This window comes from Perna viridis, chromosome 15 (genome assembly GCF_037379345.1).
Source record: "Perna viridis isolate PV_CMFRI_1.1 ecotype Kerala chromosome 15, ASM3737934v1, whole genome shotgun sequence".
NCBI lineage: Eukaryota > Metazoa > Mollusca > Bivalvia > Mytilida > Mytilidae > Perna > Perna viridis.
In genome coordinates, this window is record NC_142459.1 from 12,451,597 (window position 1) to 12,474,550 (window position 22,954).

The following is a 22,954-nucleotide window of genomic DNA, read 5'->3' on the forward strand; positions in this document are numbered from 1 at the left end:
TAATTTCGATGATTTAACCTGAAGTATGTTTCTATATCCATTGTGCATTAAGAGAACCTGAAATTTCACACTTATTCCACCTTATTGTAAGATCTGTATTTGAAAGGGTTACATAATTAACAACGGCAGGTACGGCTATGACCATACCAAAAAATCAACATTGGTATCTAAAAAAAAAAAAAAAAAAAAAAAACACACACACACACACACTTGGGTTTCATTGAAGTATGTAATAAATGGGAGAATATCGAAAATTATGGTGCCGCGATGACGGAATTGGTGAGTACGAAAAACTTTTGGACATAATATGCTTTGATATTATTGTTTTTGAGTGCATTATTTCAAAAAGTTAAAAAAAATGGTGTTTTAAGTAATTTAGATAACAATATCTGAATTAAACCTGTATAAATAAATTTTCAAAGCTGAAATGTCCTTTATGTGATTTTAGGGGTGAGGGGGGAGTTAAGAAATATAATCACTATTGTTTTGCTTAAAATACATGAATTGCTCACAAATGATACACAACCCCTTCGAAAAGCCTTTTTAATCAAACTTAATTATACAAAAACCGTCATGTCCTTCTGTTTCTTCATTCATACTTTTATAACACATAGTCAGTATCTACTTGAAGAAAAGGTTTGATATTTGTGTGGCTTCAGTCGGATGCCAGGCATTATTTCTCACTGGGAGCATGGACCAGGTGCTCCGGTACGGTAAGCGTCCGCTAAAATTAGCCCACTTTCAGCTAATTTTATATTCGTTACTTGATTAAATGGATGTAAGAATCTTAACGTTTAAGATAAGATTAAAACCTGAGATTGCTATTAAAATACATATGCCATTATGTAATCATCAAGCAACTTTGTCATTTGTCTTGAAAATAATCTGAACTCATGAACTTTTTGAATTATACTTTTGTTTTGGTTCAGGTTGGTGTTTTTTTACCGGTGTTTTTACTGGTGCAGAGGACACTTACCCTGCCGGTGCACCTGGTCCATGCCCCCAGTTTTTAGTGGAGTCCGAGTTGCTCATTTACTTTTGTTACTTTGTATGTATGATTTTAGTTACTTTATGTTCTTTGTTGTGTATGTCTATTTTCCATGTCTGGTCTTTGTCCCTGGATTACATTCTTTTGATTACCGCTATAACCTTGGTTCCCTTGATTCCTCTTTTACATTTCAATTCAATTATGTATTACATATTTGCTACATTTGCTGTTTGTATCGTAAACGGAATGCTGTGCTTTATTTACTGAGTATATATAATTTGCCATTTCTACACCATTATTCATGTAAGGCGATTTTAAAAGGTCTGATATAAATTGTGATGAAATTATTTATGTTTGATACTGTCTTTTCAAATGATTAGGATGCATAACCATATTTCATCAACAAAAGAAATAATAGTTACCACTGTTTGCGGTAAGTTTTTGAACAAATAAATTGCTCTCCCGTAATCAGGCCAGCCTACAAAACAAAATATTATCATCTAGTCTTTATTGTATAAACATAGGAATCCGGTTAAGCATAAGCTGTAAAAATGTGTATTAAATGCGAAATGTGCATTAAAAAGTCATGAAGAAAAAATAAATAAATATGCAATACACAGACTTTTTTTAAAGCAGTCTGTATATCCAAGGAAACATATTTAGCGTTTATCTTACTGAAAACATCTATGCAAGCATTTCTATACAATTCATACAGATTTCACATCGTCCACAAATCAATTGCGGGGATGTAATATTTACAGGTTGTTCAAATAAACTTAAGGATACTAGGAAATAAAGAAAAGAAACACTATTTTCATTTTTGTTGCATATATGATGATGCCAACAGTTTTTTATATGATATTTGTCTTGTTTCATACAAATAGTTCCCTGTAGATTTGTCTGTTTTGCACCACCGTTGGCTTTAAACATTCGATGATTTAGGATTTGGTTTTTTTTAATTTCAGTTATTTAAATTTAAATCGTTATTGCATAGTCGTTGTAAAGAATGTTGCGTCATGGGAGAGGCAAGTGACTTTATTGTTTTAATTTCAAAATCAACCATAAAAATGTGCTACCGTTTATTCATATTTCAAGTAACATTTCATTTAAACTACGTAATTGTAAAGTGATAAGCCAACAAAGATAATAATTTATTGATATTTTTATTAGCCATACCATGTTGAACTCGATATGGACATTATCTTTATATTGACGCATCAAATTTATATAAATTTTATAGATGTGTGTTTTGCTTATTCCCGATGTTCCTGGACATTAAAACAAATCAAAGTTGCATTGGTAAATGAAATGTTTTAACTTTTAAAGTGTTACAACATAACAAAAGTAATGTACTTTTAATATAAAGGTACGCAATTTATAGAGTATGTTCAAATAAAAAACAATACCAACGTGGGTAGAACTAAATTTTGGTGGTGCTTTGAGTATATAATAAATATATAGTTTTCGGCTTGTTTTTCATTATTATACATATATCTACTCAAAACACATGGATAACCACAGTATCTAATATTTGCTTATTTTAAAAATCAGTCGGGGGTTGTTGCAGTGTAAACTTGAAGCAAGTACACAAGTTATAATCTGATTATCAGGAAAAAGGGGGAGGGTCAATATTATTTGTTGTTTTATTTCAAATATACACGATATCATTTGGGAGATCTATGTGAAGCATTTCCATACAACAGAACCAATAGAAAAAAATCGGAACAAAAATTTGTGATTATTCTTTTCAGTTAATCCCCGTCTTTTTTTCTTTTTCTGAACAAAAAAAAGGGGAAAGCAATCATGATTTTTGTCAGAGAACCACGCTTTTTTTGTTGTTGTTTTTTTTTTAACTGCCTCAATTTTAGAAAACGTTGTTCTGAAGTTTCACCATTGGTCAGTTGAAAAAAAATGATATTATTTCGCGGATAAATGTTACAAGAATGGAAACGATGGAAAATATCAGCTCCGTTTGCAAGGAACGACAAGGAAACACTCACATTACAGTGCTGGCTTTTGTTGCCCCCCCCCCCCCCAAAAAAAAAAACAAAAACAAAAACAAAAACAAAAAACAAAAAAAAAAAACAAAAAAAAAAAAAAAAAAAAAACAACCAAACAAACAAACAAACAAACATTCAAAAAACAACAAAAGATCAACATTTAGCACAGGTACAGCAAAAAAGTTGTCCCTCTAGACTCCAACAACATAAAAGTAACCTGTAAGTGAAAAGTAAACACATAAATACAGAGACTAGAATGCAATGCAGGGACAGGGACCAGACATGGAAAACAGACATACACAACAAAGAACACAAAGTAACTAAAATCAAACACACAAAGTAACAAAAGCAAATGAGCTAAAAAACTGGGAGCATGGACCAGGTGCAACAATATTTTATCATCTTTGTTTTCTATGACCCTTTCTATAATCCAATATAAGTAGTGTTATTTTATTTCATATTGCAGGAATATATATATATTTATTGTTCATTGTTCTTTTTTCCTGTCTCCGTGTTCTCTTGTTAATCAATGTCTATGAACTTAAAAAAGAAAAGGGAATAACTTAGTACAATTAATTAGAAATAAGCAGCTGCGCCATGGGCATATGATACGCCAATCCTCAAAATGGAGTGCAAAAGAAAAGTTTGTAGCGAAGTCTTTTTTTCTTTTTTTTTTTGCATATTTGAAGTTTTCTAAACGTTCAACTTCAAAATCTTGTTATGTTAATCATCAAGATAATGAACAAAATAATTTTTGTTTAGATTCTATGAGGGGTATCAATTAATTCAAGGAAATAAGAAAATAGCGTTTTACGTTTTATGAATGACGTGTTTTAACATAACATATCTTTCTCATTTCTGATTTCATAAATAAACAAGAAATTTGATCATACGCAAAAACGGCTTTTCAGTTTTCCATGTCATACATAAACTTAAGTTTCTTTGTTTTTTGTTTTTATTTTTTTTTGTTTCTTATTTCAGTTTATTTTTTGTTTTTGTTTTTGTTTTTATTGTGTAAATTCTTTCAATTTCTATCGTTTGTTTGGTAATCCTACGTTATAGTCAACCCTCAAAAAAGTTTCCTGCTTTCTTTGTTGTGTTTATTTTTTTTTTTATTAAAATGACACTTGGTTGTAAACTTACAATAAGCACGAAATGACATAAACCGGAAACTATATAATACGGTAACAACAGCTACGGTGTGTTCAAGTTTTGCCGTTATGAGACCTAAACAAAGACATACGGATTTTTTAAGTGTCCGAAACTTTTCTTTACTTACATGATCATCCCAATACTTCAATTTAGGATTTGTTAACTTCTGTAACATTTATAATTTTGTCGAATATATACTGAGAAAACATGAATTAAAATGTTTCTCACATTGTACTGTATTACCTTCTTAAAAAGTGAATTATAATATAAAACTAGGCAATGTTATAAGTTAATCACATGTTTAAGCTGAATGAAGTAGGATCCTTTTCATATTAGTTATTTATATTGTTGTTAATTTATATGCAATTAATCTATGTATCGTTATAATAATGAAACAAGAAAGCTGGATTTGTTTTGGTAAATTTTAAGTTCATGTTTTATAACATCTGAAACCGTGAAACTTTTACTTATATGCATAATTTTGTAGACTTACAGGCAAGTATAACCAAAGGTGGAGGTAATTGGAACATGAATTGGAAGCAGATGGCAAAGTATATTTGTTTCCTTACACAATGTTTGTTTGTTTGTTGGGGTTTAACGTCCGAGCAGCAATATTTCAGCTATATTCAGACAATGAACATGAAATGGATGATAAAATGAACATGAAATGAAAAAAAAAAGGATGGGACACAAGGACAGTAGGGTCGACAAATTTTGATTGCCACTGGAAAAAGGGGGGGATGGGTAAGGTCGGGCAATTTAGCCTCCTGTGGCGGAGCGCAAAGGTTCCTACTCCTATCGAATACCACAGCAGGGTTCTTTAACGTGCGAGGAACGTGGTATCTTTCCCAACACGGTGAACCATTATGGTTTGCGGTCAGGTTTTCCGTATTATAGCCTGACAACCCCAGCATGTAACACGCCAGGGGTACCCATTCCACCACCTGGGGCACACATCCCAGTTGCTCTGTGAGCAGAGCGCCTAGCCCCCGGCTAGGTTTCTGAGCACTATTTAGTCGCCTTATACGACAAGCCTAGCGCTGCTGCAGGCCTATTCTTTTAACACCCTGCACGGGGCGTTTCCTTACACAAAACGCTGAATGAGTTTGATGTTGTTTAAACCGTTATAGAAGTTGAGATGGGTCTGGGTTAATTCATATTAAGTTGATGATTTTATATTGCAAATCGATGATAGGAACAAGAAAATTAAGATCTGAAAATAGAAAAGTCATCACTACCTCTTTGTTTGCCATCATATAACAATACACTATGAATCATCAGTTTGTAATTTAATACAAACAAGTTCTCGTTCCCAGTTTAAAAGTTCAGTGGAGTATAGTATTCACACAATTCAGTGGATCATAAATTCCTTGAAATATTGTCATAAGTATATACCATTTTCTTATTATTCGGTTTATATTTTTCCAAGGATTAACAAATGTTCGACAAACAGACACACATATAGACAAATAGACAGAAAGATCAACAGGGGAAAATCAATATATTTCAAAATATTTACTCGTATTCATAGAAGATTATCAGCATTACTACTAATAGTGAATTGACCTTATAGTATATAATGTATAATGAGTGCAAATTAAATTTTAACCGTATCTATAATAGACCTAATAATGAAAATAATACATGTAGTTAAGTTTTTAAGGTTATTGTACATTACATTGGTTTTGATTAACTTTATAGTGTCACCAGAGTAACTACTAAATTTGAAACAAATTGCTGTTATAACGATCAAATGAAACCAAGTACAAAACACAGTTGAACACATGCTAAAGCGTTGTCACATTAGTCATTGTCACTTTTGAACAAAATGATGCAGAAGAAACTCATACTGAACAAATTATGCTTCTTAGGTCGACATAATGTTACGTAACTAATATTTAAATGACATGATTAGGTAACATATGATATATAGTTTTCAAAATAAAAGTAATGAAATACCAAGTTGTATAAAATATTATTGGAAGGTATCTTACCCTACAAGTGAACGTGGTCCATGGTCAAAGTTTTAGTTGAGTCAGAATAGATCATTTACCTTTAGTGTATGATTTCATCTACCTTTATTTAATATCCTTTGTTGTGTGTCTTCTTGCGTTGCTTAATCTTTCCCTTGTGTTTTTTTTTAAGAATCACTATAGCTAAGAATTATGCAAAATGTGATTCATGGGTGAAAAGCCTACATATTTACATTTTTCATATTTTGTTTCAATTGCAATAGTAAACATAAATTAATAATCGCTTTTTCAATTTCATATAAACCTTGTTAGCAGATAAAAATTATATAGAATACACTGTAGATATCAAAATTCAGGGAGACAACTCTATAATGACACTAAAATACAATAGAAGATAGAAGAATGTAATTTTAGCAGAGGACGCTTACCCTACCGGTGCACCTAAGCCAGATGTAGTCCGAGTTGCTCATTTGCTTTTGTTGCTTTGTGTGTATGACTTTAGTTATTTTGTGTTCTCTGTTGTGTATGTCGGTTTTCCATATCTGGTCTTTGTCCCTGGATCGCATTATTTTGATTACCGCTATAACCTAGGTTCCTCTAGTAACTTTTTTAATGTGGATTATTTCTTAAGAGCAGACAGATTGGAACGACTTATTTTACATTTCAACACATAGACCAATAAGGCAACATAATAACAAAAACATAAATATGTAGATTGTTTTAGGGTGCACCACATATTACAGAATTTGTATGATTTTTACAAAGACTACTACTTAATGTCTCTCGATTTTTGTTTCAAGTGATAACTCTGGTAAATGCCTTGCTTATAAAAATCCGATAAACTGGAGTTTTCCTTTCGACAATTGATTAATCTGCATTAAAATAGTTTTTTATTCCTATTATGAGTTTTATAACAGTTTTTATTGCACAGCGGGAGTTTCAACATCGTTTTGTCGATGTCGAGGCGAGCAGTTATGTCACAGAAAATTATAAGCAGGCTAATAAGCATGACAATGTAGCTGTTTTATATGCACAATGAAACTATGCAAAAGCAATAATTTGAATCAGCTTACAAAATCATCGGCAATATTATTTTTAAAGAAATCTCTGCTTTATTATTCTTCACAGGCTTGTAAAATATTACGCCCATTGTTTGCACTTTACATATGATAAACAAATTGCTATAGTTCAAAGTAAAGCTGAATCACATGATAATGATATTGTATACCTAGATTTATTATCCATTTAAGGAGCTAGTAATTGCAACGTAAGATAATGGATTCTAATGCTGACTAGCTTCCTGGGTAATTTCATGTTTATTGAATCAAGAAAATCTCGATACCATTTTGTTTGTCTTGAAAAATGCCATTTCCTATTAAACATGATACATTTCAAAGACATTTCCATTGTTAAATAATAAAAATATGATGATTTCAGAGCGTATTGGTTAAATGTTCTCTAATTGACGTAATTAAGCTACTTTAAAATATATAATACCATCTAATTTGTGTAAAAAATATCATACTTTCATAAAGTATCGGTAAAACATGCTTATTGTGATGAAATTTAACCATAAAAACTAATGAGCTATAGCATCTGAATTTTCTAAAAACAATCATTACATTTTTGATATGAAAAATACATGTACCATTTTGTATCATACATAATACATAGCAAACATAGTTTCATTGCTTACGGTGTATGAAAACATTGTAATTTAATTAAGTTTGGTTAAATTATACTTTATTTTGATGTATTTTTGCTTTTTAAACTAATGTGATACAATCTTATTTGCCTAATAAGAAAACTAGAGTAATGAAATGAAAAAAATGTATTTGCTAGACAAAGATAAGTTATATAAATTGTAAGAGTATACGTACACAGCTGTATTAAACAATTACATTTTGGTCTTCTGGCACTATCTAATTCTACAACGAATGCACACATTTTTTTTTATGTTTTTTTACCATTTCCGTTCACGATTGATATCCGTTTGTGAACAGAAATATCCTTACATACGAGTGTGACTTACGGCTAATTATACAAGTACGGTTCAATCACATTGGATATAAAGAGAAGATACGTGGTATACGATACTATTTTATCACAGTTTCTTTTCGAATGTATTTTCGTGGTAGATAAAGTTTTTTGGTGTACTTAATCACTCATTATTTTCTCTTGTCAGAATTACTTGATGATTTCCTTGATGATAACAAAGTACGTCCTGTTGTATCCTTTTCTAACGTGTACCGTTTAAACATTTTATGATTGAAAGTTACAATCAACACTGGATTAACTGCACTGTTTAAAGGAGCAAATGCATTTGGAATGTAGAAAGACGCACAACTGGACCTTCGAACGATAAATCTATTGAAGACTATGGAAAAGCTGTATGGTACCCAGCAGATAATGAATGCTACAAATAAAGAAAAGTTGACAATCACTTAATATTTGATAAGTTCCTGCCTATTTAGTTCGAATTAAGTGTTACTCGATAATTACCACTTGTCTTACACGAGTTTCAGATAAACACATCTTACTGGACAATGAAAAAGGGCTTACACATTGTATTGTCACGTTGATATAACAGTATCAGTATACGTTTATAATATTTGTACACACTTATGTAGTTTTTATTATTTTTGTAAGCGTTGTATATTTTTATCATATTTATTTGTTTGGGGTTTTGTATTGTAATTACAATACATACCGAATCCCACCACTACAGCTACAAGTATACTTCGTCTTTCTGCCTTCAGAAGGGAATTAATCTGGTTGTGGTTTACTAACAAACGAAAGTATACAATAAATTGTAAATGATTGACGTATCATAGAGTTTAATGCTATAGCTGATTTTAAAGTGTTGAAACAGTGACGTTGTATAATGCTAGTGAAATAGCAATTTGTTTCCATGTGTCAACAAAAATCAACTATGAAACTTGAATTCAATGAATAATTTATTACCACTTATGACGACAAAACGCAAATGTTGAGATGAAGGAATATTTTAATAAGAAAACACATTAATCCTGAAATTATAAATCACCCTTTTGGTAACGTAATGTATTCTCATTTTGGAATCAAAGTTACAAATATCTACAAGATTGAAGTCATCACTACAGAATTTTATGGTCATCATCATGAATTCGTGGATCGTTATGGTGTATCCATCTGCGCCATGAAAATTGATTTATTCAACGGGTCATAGTTTTCCTCTCCTCGTTTGTCTACTCCGGACTGGACTTTTTATGAGCAACTCGGCGGGTGTTTCTAGAAAAGCAGAGGACGCTTAGTCTACCGGTGCACCTGGTCCATGCTCCCAGTTTCTAGTAGTGTCCGAGTTGCTCATTTTCTTTTGTTACTTTGACTGTATGATTTTAGTTACTTTATGTTCTTTGTTGTGCATGTCTGTTTGTCATATCTTGTCGTTGTGCCTGGATTACATTATTTTGATTACTGCTATAACATCGGTTCCCTTGATTACTCCTTAACTGATTATTTATCAAGAACGAAAGCGTACTTTACCTCTAGAGTCTTCAGATTTAGTACTTTCACGATTGTCAAATATTTTTGAACCCTTTCTCTCTGTCCGCATGATGTTAACTATAAAACTATACACTATTACTAAAATTACGGCGGGAATGAATGTCAGCAAAGTCATCTGTATAGGTAGATATATCTGAAAATAGAGGTAAATCATATTTGTATCAGGGTCTAATGAAAATGAAGTACAAGTGCAGTAAAAAAAGATATTTCTGATTAGCAAATTAGTAAGTAAATTTTTTTGTATTTAAAGTCGGTTAATGTAACAAATAACATAAGCTCCACAAGCTTTTATACCGACTAAATATTAGTCGATAGTACTCGATATCTTGATGAAATAAAATTAAATCTCACTTATCTTCATGCACAGGTCAAAAGTAAAACTTTGTTACTTCATAATTGTAATCGAATAAAACAGCATATCACTTCATAACCACGACGAACACGATTATATCTGTGTTTATAGAGGCTTGGATTATTCAGCATAAAGTGTGTTACAAGGACCGTTGGAACCGTAATGTTTTAAGCGAAAAATAAGATTTTAACACTTCTAATGGTCCATGGCCCAGTTTTAAGTGGAGTCCGAGTTACTCATTTACTTTTGTGACTTTGTATATATTATTTCAGTTACTTTATGTTCTTTGTGTGATCTTCACGTCTGATCTATGTCCCTGGATAACATTTTATTTTATTTCCGCTAGATCTTTGGGTCCATGATTACTACATCATTATCTGCAATTTTGTAGGATTTATTAAAATGATATTTCTTTGCTGTTTTATTTCTAAAATCTGCCTTTTTAAGTACATTTTTAATTACTACTGCAAAATATTATAATTGTCCCATTGTTCCAATTTTCGCTTCGTTCGCGGTGGACAGAAAACCCAAAAGGTTGTACCCGGGGAATAAATTTACGACTATTTTACGCCTATCATTTTTTTTCAAACCATGAAAATTGATACCCGCGAATATGTTCATTTGACGGAATTCGCGAAGATTAGCTACCTTGAAAATTAAGACGTTTTCATGATTTCATTTCGTTTAATGCACTGTTATTTGTCCTCTTTTAACAACCATTGCGTTCAAACGACTGTAAAACCTGGAGTTTATAACACAATTCGATTTTATTTACTTAGATAATTACATACATCTCCATATTTTCCCTTAAAGAACGGTGTGCACCAGACTTTCCCACTGTATACTATTATTCCACTTTTAAGATAGGGCAAACTAAACAGAGCAGCAAATATCCATGGAAGTAATATCATTGCGTATCTGTTTCTTTTATTCGTTCTTCCAGGCCACAGTGGCTTCCATAGAGCAATGAGTCGGTCATAACACATGGACAAAAGAATGTAGGTTGATGCAAAGAGAGCCACTTGTTGTAAATATAGAAATGCCCGGCAGGTGTGTTCTCCATACGTCCAATCTGTAAGAAGCTGAATTGTTCTTGTGAAATCGTGAAAAGTGGCTACAGCTAAATCTGTCATAAAATAAAAGTGAACAAAAAATAAACTAAAATAAACCATTGTTCTATGTAGAAATATGAAACAACAATTTCAAAACTTTTGCTATAATTTTCGGTCAATCATGTTTTCTAGGTGTAGGAAATTTGTTTCAAATTAACAAATTATAAATGTTGTTGAAATGCACATCTTCTTATCAAAATGTCCCAGGATTACATTCTTTTGATTTCCGCAAGAATCTTTGTTTCCATGATTACTGTTGTTAACATAAACATGTAGGTTTTTGTTTTCAGAATGTTTTATAATTTTGTTGTTTAAACATAATGTCACAATACTGTGACTTACTCAACATGAAATTTTGTGCCAGAAATTTAGATAAGAACAATTGGAAAATCAACATTTATCATATATTATAGAAACAGTATAAATGGATAACTAGAGGCTTAAAAGAGCTTGAATCGTTCACAATGTTTACCATTTGTTTATCAGAAAAAAAAATGGCAATGAGACAGGCTAAGTTAAAATTAACTGAATAGTCAAATGCAGAAAATGCTTTGAATAAATGATCTTCCTACTTATTATTGTCCATGCATAAGATCAAAAGTAAACTTTAATACAGTCTATGAAATATAAAATATAGGTTGCAGACTTCGTTTGGATGCTGATTCAATATCCTTGATTCATTTGTATATGACTTCAGTTATATAATCTTGCCTTTTATATTTAATGAGATATGATACCAAAAGTACTAAATCGTGATGTTTTTACAAAAAAATAAGTTTTTTTTGTCTTCTTTGGCATATTCCTTTATATATTTTTGCATATATTCAACTATGTCGTAACACAGACATAAACATGTAGGTAGATTTATAAGAGAAATACATTTAGAAGGACCTAGGAATTAGAGTGTTAAATCAGGTATAGAAAAGATTGCAACAAAACTGAAATTTATAGAAGATTTTTGAAAATGATTTTTATAAGCATTATAAAAGATTGCAACAAAATAAAATTAAACAAAAAACTTTTTGAAAAAGTCAACAATGACAACAGACAACTACAACAAACAGAAAGTGATGGCAATAGCTCACACTGACCTTCGTCCCAGATGAGCTTAAATATACGATGAGAAAACCAACCTCTTCTAACTAAATTCTGTTACTCAGAATGTTAGTTGAAAACGCCAGACTTTGATTAATTTAAGTTTAAATTAATCTAAATTAAACATCATCGTATTAGAACAAAATGTAAACTTGGTCTGTAACGTATCATGATGAACTTATCATGTCATTATCTGCAAGCGTTTAGGAAAAAAGTCCTTGAAACGATTATTTCTGTAAATTTTGCTAAGTTTAAGGCCCGTAATTTCGGTAAAATCATCGATGCGAAACCATACAAACTTGTATTGTAACTTATCATGGTTCATTTATAATAAAAATCATGTCAATATGTGAAGATGTTCGGAAAAAAAATGTCAGGAAAACGGTTATTTCTGTGAATTTTGATTAGTACAAAGCCAGTAATTTTGGTAAAAATTATAGAAAAGTAAACTTGACTTTTAACTTATCATGGTTAACTTATCAATCAAAATAATATTTCAATATCTGGAAGTGTCTGGAAAACTTACGATGGACTGATGGACTGACGGTCAGACGGACGGGCCAAACACATTATACCCTGCGCAACTGCATTGCGTGGGGTATAATTATTTAGGCTCAGATTTCTTAGAGCACACATATTCCATAACAGATGTAAAATATTAACACTGCTACTGGAGTTACGCACAATCAGGTGATAAAGGGCAAGTGATTCTTTACATTTACGACATACTGTGAGGTGAAATATTGAATGAAACCAGTCATTAACTTAAGCCAAAATTGTGTATGTCATTTGACCATAAGGTCAAAGGTCATGTTCAAAAGTCACACACCTTGGTACATGATACTCAACCTTAGCGTGAAGTACCCACATACCAAATGTCAGGCAAAACTTTGGGTAGTATTTTGCCAAAATGTGTATCTTATTTGACCATGAGGTTGACAGGTTAAAGTTTGTTTGTTTTTTTTTGTTTGGGTTTAACGTCCGAGTAGCAATATTTCAGCTATATTCAGACGATGAATATGAAATGGATGGTAAAATGAACATGAAATGATGATGAAATGAAAAAAGGATGGGACACAAGGATGATAGGGTCGACAAATTTTGATAGCCACTAGAAAAAGGGGGGGTGGGTGGGTAGGTCGGACAATTTAGCCTCCTGTGGCGGAGCGCAAATGTTCCTACTCCTATCGAATACCACAGCAGGGTTCTTTAACGTGCGAATAACGTGGCATCTTTCCATACACGGTGCACCCCTATGGTTTTCGGTCAGGTTTTCCGTATTATAGCCTGACAACCTAAGCACGTAACATGCCAGGGGTACCCCATTCCACATCCTGGGGCACAAATCCCAGTTGTTCTGTGGGCAGAGCGCCTAGCCCCCGGCTACGTTTCTGAGCAGTATTAAGTCGCCTTTAACGACAAGCTTAGCGCTGCTGCAGGCCTATTCTTTTAACACCCGGACCTGCACGGGGCGAGAGGTTATGGTAAAATTTCATCTATTCTGAAACGCAACACTTTACATTGAGAGTATATACCAACATACTACATATTAGAAGTCAATGTCAAAAGACAAAAAGCGTTATGGTATGGACACATTTTGTATGAATGGCATCAAACTTTGGTATGTTATTAGAGCATGAGGTCAAGAGTCAAGTTCAAATTTTAACCTTCCTAGTATGTGATGCCTAGCCTTTAGGTTTTATAATCCCATACCAAATATCAGATGTCTAAGTGAAAAGACAAAACAATTTTAGCCCAGACAAAATTTTTATGTCATTTGACCTTGGAGTCAAAGGTCAAGGTCAAAAGTTATCCTATCTTCAACATTACACTATACCTTAATGTGATTTACTTACATACCAAAGATCATATATCTTGGTAAAAAGACAAAAAAAAACAATATGGCCAAGACAAACTTCTTTTTCTGGTATTTTGCCGAAATTTTTATTTTTTTATGTCTTTGGGGCTAAAGGTCAAGGTCAAATGTCACCTACCTAAAACATTATTCCTTGCCTTGGTGTGATATACTGAAATGCCAAAGATCAGATATATAAGTAAAAGACCAAAAAATAATAGTACAGACAAAATAATGTGTCATATTTTACCAAAATGTGTATATTATTTGACCTTGAGGTTAAAGGTCAAGGCCAAAAGTCCCCCACTCTGGTATGCGACGATTTACCCTGAGAGGATATACCAACATACCAAATATTAGAAGTATAGATCAAAAGACAAAAAAGTTATGGTCTGGACAAAGTTAAAATGTACGAAAAAACATTAAGAAGAAGAAAAGTCCTTACAGGGGGTGATTTTGGGTCCAGATGAGCAAAAAACAAAGATATGCTACACATTTTTATTTTTGATATGTTTCAGTGGAGATAACATACTACACATCCATGCATACATTTAATTAATATCTTCTAGCTCTTGTTATTCAGCAAAACGGGTCTGAATATAGCCTATTTTCGTACATTTCAAATTGTCAAAAATTAAGACTTTTTGTTGCCATGGTAACCAGATCTATAAAGAACAGATTGTTTTGTACTTTATTGTAAATTATTTCTCTTAAGACATGCTCCATTAATATAATGATGTAGTTTGACAAATTTCCACCATTAAATATAAAAAATACATTCAAATTGTGATGTTTTTTTTTAGTTTTAAGCCGAAAATTGGGGGTTGCTAAGGAATTGTCGTTGCTATGGTAACAGTGAAAACATTTTTCATTTTTTTAATATTAATTCTTGTTTTTCCATTAAATCCTACATATTGCAAGTCAATTTTGTTCAAATGTCTGACATCGATAAATCACCCACTGCATGATTCTTAGGTGGACTGCTACTTAACAACTGAGGTCATCAATAAATACTCATGTAAATTAAAATAAATATATTTTATATTTATTGAGAGCAAAGGACGGTACATATGTTTATGCTTATGTCTTACCAGTTACTGCTAGATGTAGAATAAGGAGAACTATATTGGTTTTCTTTCTTCGTCTGATTAACAAGACTATCACAGTTCCATTCAATATAAACGTTATGATCCCTTCAATAAGAGTGATCAAACCTGCAGCCCATATCTGTAAAAAAAGATAGATTAATGTATTGCCCATTCATATTGTATTCTTCAAACAGATTGTTTTGCCTTTGAAATACATCGAAACACAAATTGATTACGGAGTCATCTTTTTTTAAAAATAAACGCTAAATGCTAAATGCTTATCCTACCAATAAACCTGGTCCATACTCTCAGTTTTCAGTTGAGTCCGAATTGTTTATTTGATGTTGTTACTTTGTATGTATTATTTTTGTTTTTTATGGTCTTTGTTGTGTGTGTCTGTTTTCAATGTATGGTTGTGTCCCTGGATATCATTCTTTAATTTCTACTAGAATCTTGATTCCCTTAATTACTCTTACAAAATGACATTTTCACACACGTTTTATGAATTGATTTCCCAACGCGTTTTCATATGGTCAGTTATTTGAAGTATGCCAAATGTACTTAATTTTCTCAACGTTAAAACCTATGAAAAATACATGTTTAAAATATATTCTGCATTAAAAAGCAATTTGTATCACATGCTTCATTGTTTTCAAATTCAATATATGACAAGTTGTATATTGATAGTAACAGTCAACATCCATTTTGATATCATAAAGGTATATTATGATAACATGAAGTCAAAAGTCTTTAAATCAATACACGGCATGAATATCATACAGAATTTGACAGTTTAAAAAAGATAAAAAAAATGATACATTAAATTCAAATGTATTTCATAAATGTTATTTCCAGGTCCTTGGTTGTAAAACTTGTCATTCTCGTATAGAAAAGAAGAATGCCACTAAATTCCAAGAATTTATATTTCTGATTTATAATGTATAAAGGTTATCTTAGATCGCCTTTTCTAATTGCTGTTATTTGTCATATAATTTTATAAAATATGCTTTTCAGAGTGAATTAAGTGGCACTACAGCTAAGAATCACGCAAATGTGATGGGTGAAAAGCCTACATATTTTTATTTTTGATATTTTAATTGCCATAGTAAAGAGAAATTAACATTTGGTTTTTCATATAACCCGCGTTCTTGGGTGATAAAAAATTATGTAGAATGCACTGAAGATTTCAAAATTAAGGGATATAAGTATGTAAATGATACTCCAATACAATAGAATCTATTGGCTTTTCAATGTTGATTGTCTCCTAAGAGCAGGCAGATTTTCTTGAATAATTACACATCTCATATGTATTCTATTTTGCGGTGTATTATATTTTTCAGATTTTGATTGATTCTTACAAAGACACCACTTAAATGTATTTTAACTGTTACGAAGTGTAATTTTTGTGTTCAGGTTTCACTGTAAAAATATTGACTTAATAAGTACAGTTCTACCTTAAAACCAGAAAAAAGAAAAAAGAACAGGGAGAGTTGTTTTCATGATGTAATAAATGTATTAGAACAGTTTCATTGATTACCCACTGCATGTTTGTTTTTTGACGGAACCCTCTTAATTCAAAAGTATTTTCACCAAGGTACCACTTACCTCTTTTTCACACATATCCGACACTATAGTACTGTTCTGTTCTGTTGTATTCATTTTGTAGTTTGTAGCCTCTGTTTCGATCTCTTCGTTAATGATAGATAATTATATTCCGACATGCACGTAAGTAACAAGGAATCGACACCTTTTATATTTTTTATATGCTGTACCAATAATTCGGTAAATACGATACATTTTGATAATTGATATTTGTATATTGTTGTATTGCGATTCTGTTAAGCAGCTGAATTTCTTTAAAATACATTTTACATAATTTTACACTTCCTTTACCTCAACGGTCTGGTACTTTTGATCATCTCTCTTCTATAATTAAACACTATATCCACTTTTATATCCCATTGAAGCTTCTGGTACATGTATTGATCTAAATGATTCTGCAATGAAAATGATTTGTTGATCATAACTGCCAGTCAAATAATTTTAATTGATTATATTTAGTTTGTAAATTATTAGCCACGATAATAGTATTTGTACATTACATAAGCCAGAAAATACTGAACTACCACCAAAGACATGTTATCAACCCATTTCAAGTAAATAAATAGAATCGTAAACAAGCAAAAATAGCAGTGAAGGACACAACTCGTACAAATCATTTGAACGTTTGTATTCGGAATTTTACATCACACTTATGTAAGCATCAAAAAAATTTGGACTGATTTCGTTCTGTTTCAAATGAAAGCTTGATAGGTGTTTGTGAAATTGAAAATGATACAACCATATCACCGATTTCAAGACTTATGTCTCTGGCTCGAAGTATTCCTCCTCAAACTTTGGTTGGATTAAAGAGTGCTGACAATAGTATTAGTTTAATGTCATCGAAGTTATTTAAACATGGAATGCTTATTATTATCACACTCTTGAGATAGTATTTCCCGCCATAAAGTATTTTCCCGCCTTTTTTATCTTGATTGTAAGCTATTAATGCTATTTAACGTTCCGTGTTTTATGTGCACAAAACATTTACTTAGAACATGTAATCAATACAAGCTGTTATTCCCTATGCCCTATAGAAATTTCGAATTGATCAATTCATGACAAAATTAAAGACATCACGGCCTCTAACCACTCTGACAGCGAATCAATGTCTTCTTGTTCTTGTTTTATCTATTTTCTTGCATAGTCCTTATTTTTTTTTATTTGATACAAACTGTTATTCCCTGTGCCCTATAGAAATTTAGAATTGATCAATTCGAAAACATTTGGAAAGATACAACGCTACATATTCACTAGTCAAAAGTTAATATTTAAGAATCTTCTTCTTTTGGAAATAACTATAGAAGAAGAGAAGATATGAAATCCTAAAAATTCAAATTAGTAACGTTTATATAAATATTATAATCAATGGCAAAACTGGTGAGCACAAATAAGAATTAAAATGTTTAGTCCTTGTATTTGCATTGAACAAAATTGTAGGATTAAACAGCTATTTTCGGTCGTTCATACATGTATGAACGGATCTCGGAGCTCCTTATATGTGGCCGTTCATGTAATGTTTGAACGACCTAAAATAGGTCTTTAATTCTTATGATTTTATCCCAACATTTTGTAAGTATTTCTTAAAATGTGTTGAACCGGTGAATGTATTTATTGAATCTTGTTCTAGCACAGTAATCTTGGGGCGAATTTACTTGTAGTAAGATTTTTAGCATTTATAAGTTTCTTTCCCTGAGCTGAAAATTATTCATAGTAACCACTGTACCGGTAAAATCAATGTGGATGTAATAAACTATTCTTACGGCTATATAATGTCGTTTAGTTCGTTACCACACTCTTTCAGCATTGAGAATCTTATGATTAGAACTAAACGGTATTATTTCAATATTTTAGAACGAGAAAAGTATTGGCGTATCAGAAATACTGACTGAGTTTGATCGCAAATAATATCATTTTATCGTCTTTTCTGTAAGAAAGAAATAATGAATTTGCACTTATGAGAACCCCGTGTTCAACAACTTCCATTTCCAATTACTTTTTGCAATTTTTTGTTACTACGATTTAATTGCTTATATTTGTTTGAAAAAACAAACAAACAAACACAAAAATGAAAACAGAAGAAAATACACAACAAACACACACTGACAATTAGCAAATTTATTGATTAAAAAAGTGAAAACTAAAATCACACCATGAATTTTAGATCCAATTCAATGTAACTTCCACAAAAAATCGTTTGAAAATGTTAGTGCATGTACTTGCAACATGATTACTCTATTGCATGTCATGTTAACATGTATTAACTACTTGAAGTACTATTTAATTTGTAAATGCAGTTTTACGAAAGCAAGTTTCTTTAGATCAAATTAGACTAACATTGTTATTTTAATGAAAAAAAGATAATTGAGCAAAGAATTGGGCATTCTATACTATTGATTTTCACAATGAGACAATTTTAAGAAGCTTATTGCGTCTTTAATGATACGGCGGTATATTTTAAGACCTCCCTACAGCTCCAATGGTCATTTCAACATAATCAATTATATACACCACCATGTATTTCTTAATTGAAAATCGTTGAAAGAGAAGTCAAGGGAACAAAAATTATAGTACAAATAAAAAAACACACAATTCAGGGACAAGGACCAAACAGGGAAAACAGACTAACATAAAAAGAACAAAAGACAACCAAAACAGTAAGTACAAAGAAACAAAAATAAATAAGTAACTCTGATTCCACTGATAAATTGGAGTATGGATTAGGTGCACAGTTATGGTAGACATCCTCTGCTTTATGTTTAGAAACACCAACAAAAACTAAAGTCTGGGGTAGAATTCTTAGTATCTTTAGTTTCCTTTACCTCAGGTTCCTTAGGTTAGATAAGAGATATAAAATAAATATAAAACTAGGATTGTATAAAAATAACATATACAAAGCTTTAAAATCAGTTTCATAAATGTGAAGAAAAAGTTAAGGAAATTATTAAGTACATTTTTTTCCATTGGAATACTGATAATATTTTGAAAAAAGCATCCTCCACAAGGGAAGATCCAGCATTTTGAAAACATCTTCGTCAGTATATTTGGAAGATTTTCATTCGTTTAAACATTTAATATGAATGTCTACTATGTATCTCGTATCTGTATTTTTGTTACCGTTTTAAGTCAGGACTTAAGCTGAGGAAAAGAAGTACAAATGTTGAAATACTATTGTATTCTGACAATAATTATGAATTGAGGGTTTCCAGAAGATTTTTCGAATTTTTGTAGGATCCACTTTGATTAAATATCACTACGGAAGTAACATATACGGCAGATCACAATCATCGTCTTTAGTAGAGAAACAAAAAGATAGCACGATTTTACGGTTATACACCATCACTCCCTTGATGATTGGTCTTAGCAGCATAGGTCTTATTATTGCTATTATTTTTTTCTATGTCTACCTCCGATAATAAACATGGAATGTAGTCCATTTTTCACATAAAACCAATGTTGATTTAAGTTAAGTCTGCTGGCACGACGATATTCCTGTCATTAAAAATTAATGTAGCATTGACACTCATTGACCTAATTAAAAGTTTCATATGTTCGAAAAAAAAAATCCTCACCCAGTCCTAAAAGTCCGAATCTGACAGCAGACCGGCACACTGAAGGTGTCCCTAGAGGGGAATCTCTGCAAGTCCACACCTGCTATGGATAGTACCCCGATAATTTCAACAAAGTGTACCCAATCGATCGTTAAGTCAGTGCGAAAATTCTTACTATTTAAGACTAATCCAATTTATTACTTTAAATAAAATATCTAACTACAACGATGACGAACCATATTGTTCTATATCAAAATGTGGAATTAAAAATTGCAAAACATACATTTTTATATCTGACTCTTTCTTCACTAGTATCCTTATGAACAAAACAAAAGAAGACCAAAATCACAAATCAGGATCTTATTCTTCGGATAAGAATGCAGTTCGTGTAGTCTAGTATATGTCGGTGAGACACACACACACACACACACACACACACACACACACACACACACACACACACACACACAAACACAAAGAAAAAAAAATCATTAAACAAAAAGTGACTTCAATCTTGTAGCAAAATAATCTTGAAGCCTAATAGTAAGACGTCTAGAGCGGTACAAACGTTTGGGGGTTTTACGGAAAGCGCTGCCATAACGTATGAGATGTGACATGAAGGTGTCAAAATGCTGTATATGATCTAACCATTGATTTATAGTCGTATATTGTCAATCTCAAAGCAAAAGTTACAGAATCAAAACAATTTTTAGAGCAGTTTTCTGTAAGCCTCAAAGTGGTGTGGAACTGCTTTATCAAATAGTTTGATAAAATTTTGTTTACTGACTAAATAATGCATATAAGGACAAAAAAAGTCATATTTTCTAATTTTTATTGGGTTGCCGTTATAACCACTCGTACCTGATGTGCAAAACACATGGTTTTAAAACTCACAAGTTTAATGCACGAAAGTGTTAACATATTTCGTATTCAATTCTTTAATTTTCAATACTGCTCATTTGAAACATTCTGCATTTATATAATGTTTATAAAATTCTATTAGGATATCGCGACAAAAGAAAGTAAAAATAGCACACACTTTGAAAAATCATGATAAAACGCAGGTATGGAACAATTTGTGCTTTCGGTTTCCATTTATTCGCCACAAAATATGAGAAAATTGAATATGGTATATTTTTTTCTAGTAAGAACATACTATTATGTGAAAGTTGTAACTACAGCAAGTATTGTTAAAAAGCTGCATAGAAAAAAAAAACACAATGCATTTAGCCTATTTAGGCAACAAACCATGTTTTGTTCAATTATTAATACATGTTCTAAATGTTAATTCATCTTAATTCAGATTTTGATATGTTCCAACAAACATTTATTATTATGTTGATAAAAAGTGATATACTATAGTTATAAATTTACATGTACATGAACTAACTTAAGGTTGCAAACGTCAATATTGTGTGTACATGCGCTTTGTTTTTTGTATCATTTTGTCTTTTATAACTGCTTATTTTTTACTTCTTTTTTTGCAGTATGTATAACTAATGTCTAATATGATCATAGTTTCTTCAAGGGAAAGATATCCAAATACTACTTAAGTTCGTCCCCTGTTTTTGTTTTCCCAATATTTTACAAAACTGCCGGAACTATAACTGATGCATACGTAACTATGAAGTGTCATGTTGAAAAATATTATCGAGAGGTAGACTGTTCTACTTTTTGGCATGCTCCGGACCATGGTGCTCGGAATAGTTCTACAAACTACACTGGTGACAGCTAATTTATACATTGTGGCCCGGGATACTGACAAAAACTGATGACATGTGTAGGACTTTTAGAAAAGAACCCTTATACGACTTTTCACGTCGCCCAGTACAAAAAGGTCCGAACCTGACAGCAGATCAGACACGCTGCTGTTTTGTAAGACTGTGGTGTCCCCAGATGGGAATCTTAGCACGCTATCTGGTATGGATAGTGCACCGACCATTCAAACAAAAAGTACCCAATTACACGTTCATTCTGCAGACCATCTATTTCAGTGCAGAAGATCTGACTATTTCAAAATAATCAAAGAATTTTCCATCACTTAAAATGATATATTTTACTTCAATGATGACGAACCATATTGTACTATATCAAAATGTGGTATTAAAAATTGAAAAACATGCAACATTTGTATTACCGACTCTTACTACTCTAGTTCCCTTACAAACAAAACCTTCCATACAAGAAGTCTATATGACTTTAGTTGCAAATCAACAAACCTAATATATGGATTAGAATGCAACTTATACGATCTAATATATATATCGGTGAAACACAAGAACGATTAGATACCATCAAATTCCCTACAGTTTATCAACATTTTAATCAACAATATTATTCAATCCTTTCTATGAAATTTCGTTTTTTAGAGAAAAAATTACCAACAGTCAGGTAAAAACTATCGTAGGGAAAGAGAGGGGTACTGGATACACAGACTAGGTAATGCAATACCTTATGGATGCAATGACAACATCAAGTATAGGAAACCACTCAAGCCAATATAACAATAGCATAAATATGATGAATTTATTTGACAAAACGGGAAAGAAGTCATGGCCATCGCCTCTATACATCACCTAATTTACATGATGTCTCAATAGATGGTCTCCTTCCTTTTATACAAAAACCTCTTGGACATCATCA

At 31.7% G+C, this 22,954-nt stretch overlaps 1 protein-coding gene across 1 annotated transcript; it reads right to left on the minus strand.

Annotated features, from left to right (window-relative positions):
• Nucleotides 1-8,244: 8,244 nt before the first annotated feature.
• LOC148596966 (vasopressin V1b receptor-like) lies at nt 8,245-15,837 on the minus strand. Its single transcript, XM_088564062.1, has 5 exons — nt 15,165-15,837; nt 10,803-11,137; nt 9,639-9,792; nt 8,824-8,898; nt 8,245-8,529 (listed from the first exon to the last, which is right to left on the minus strand). The coding sequence occupies exons 1-5, from the start codon at nt 15,331-15,333 to the stop codon at nt 8,282-8,284; spliced, it is 981 nt and encodes a 326-aa protein (XP_088420188.1). The 5' UTR covers nt 15,334-15,837; the 3' UTR covers nt 8,245-8,281.
• Between the last annotated feature and the right edge of the window lie 7,117 nt (nt 15,838-22,954).

Excerpts from the sequence above, each read along its gene's own strand:
- LOC148596966 (XM_088564062.1), bottom strand. The coding sequence starts at position 15,333 with ATGGGCAATACATTAATCTATCTTTTTTTACAGATATGGGCTGCAGGT. Across the intron at positions 9,793-10,802 it reads TTAAGGGAAAATATGGAGAT|ATATATCTACCTATACAGAT; the intron begins GTATGTAATTAT and ends CTCTATTTTCAG. Across the intron at positions 8,530-8,823 it reads AGCTGTAGTGGTGGGATTCG|CATTCATTATCTGCTGGGTA; the intron begins GTATGTATTGTA and ends CTTTATTTGTAG.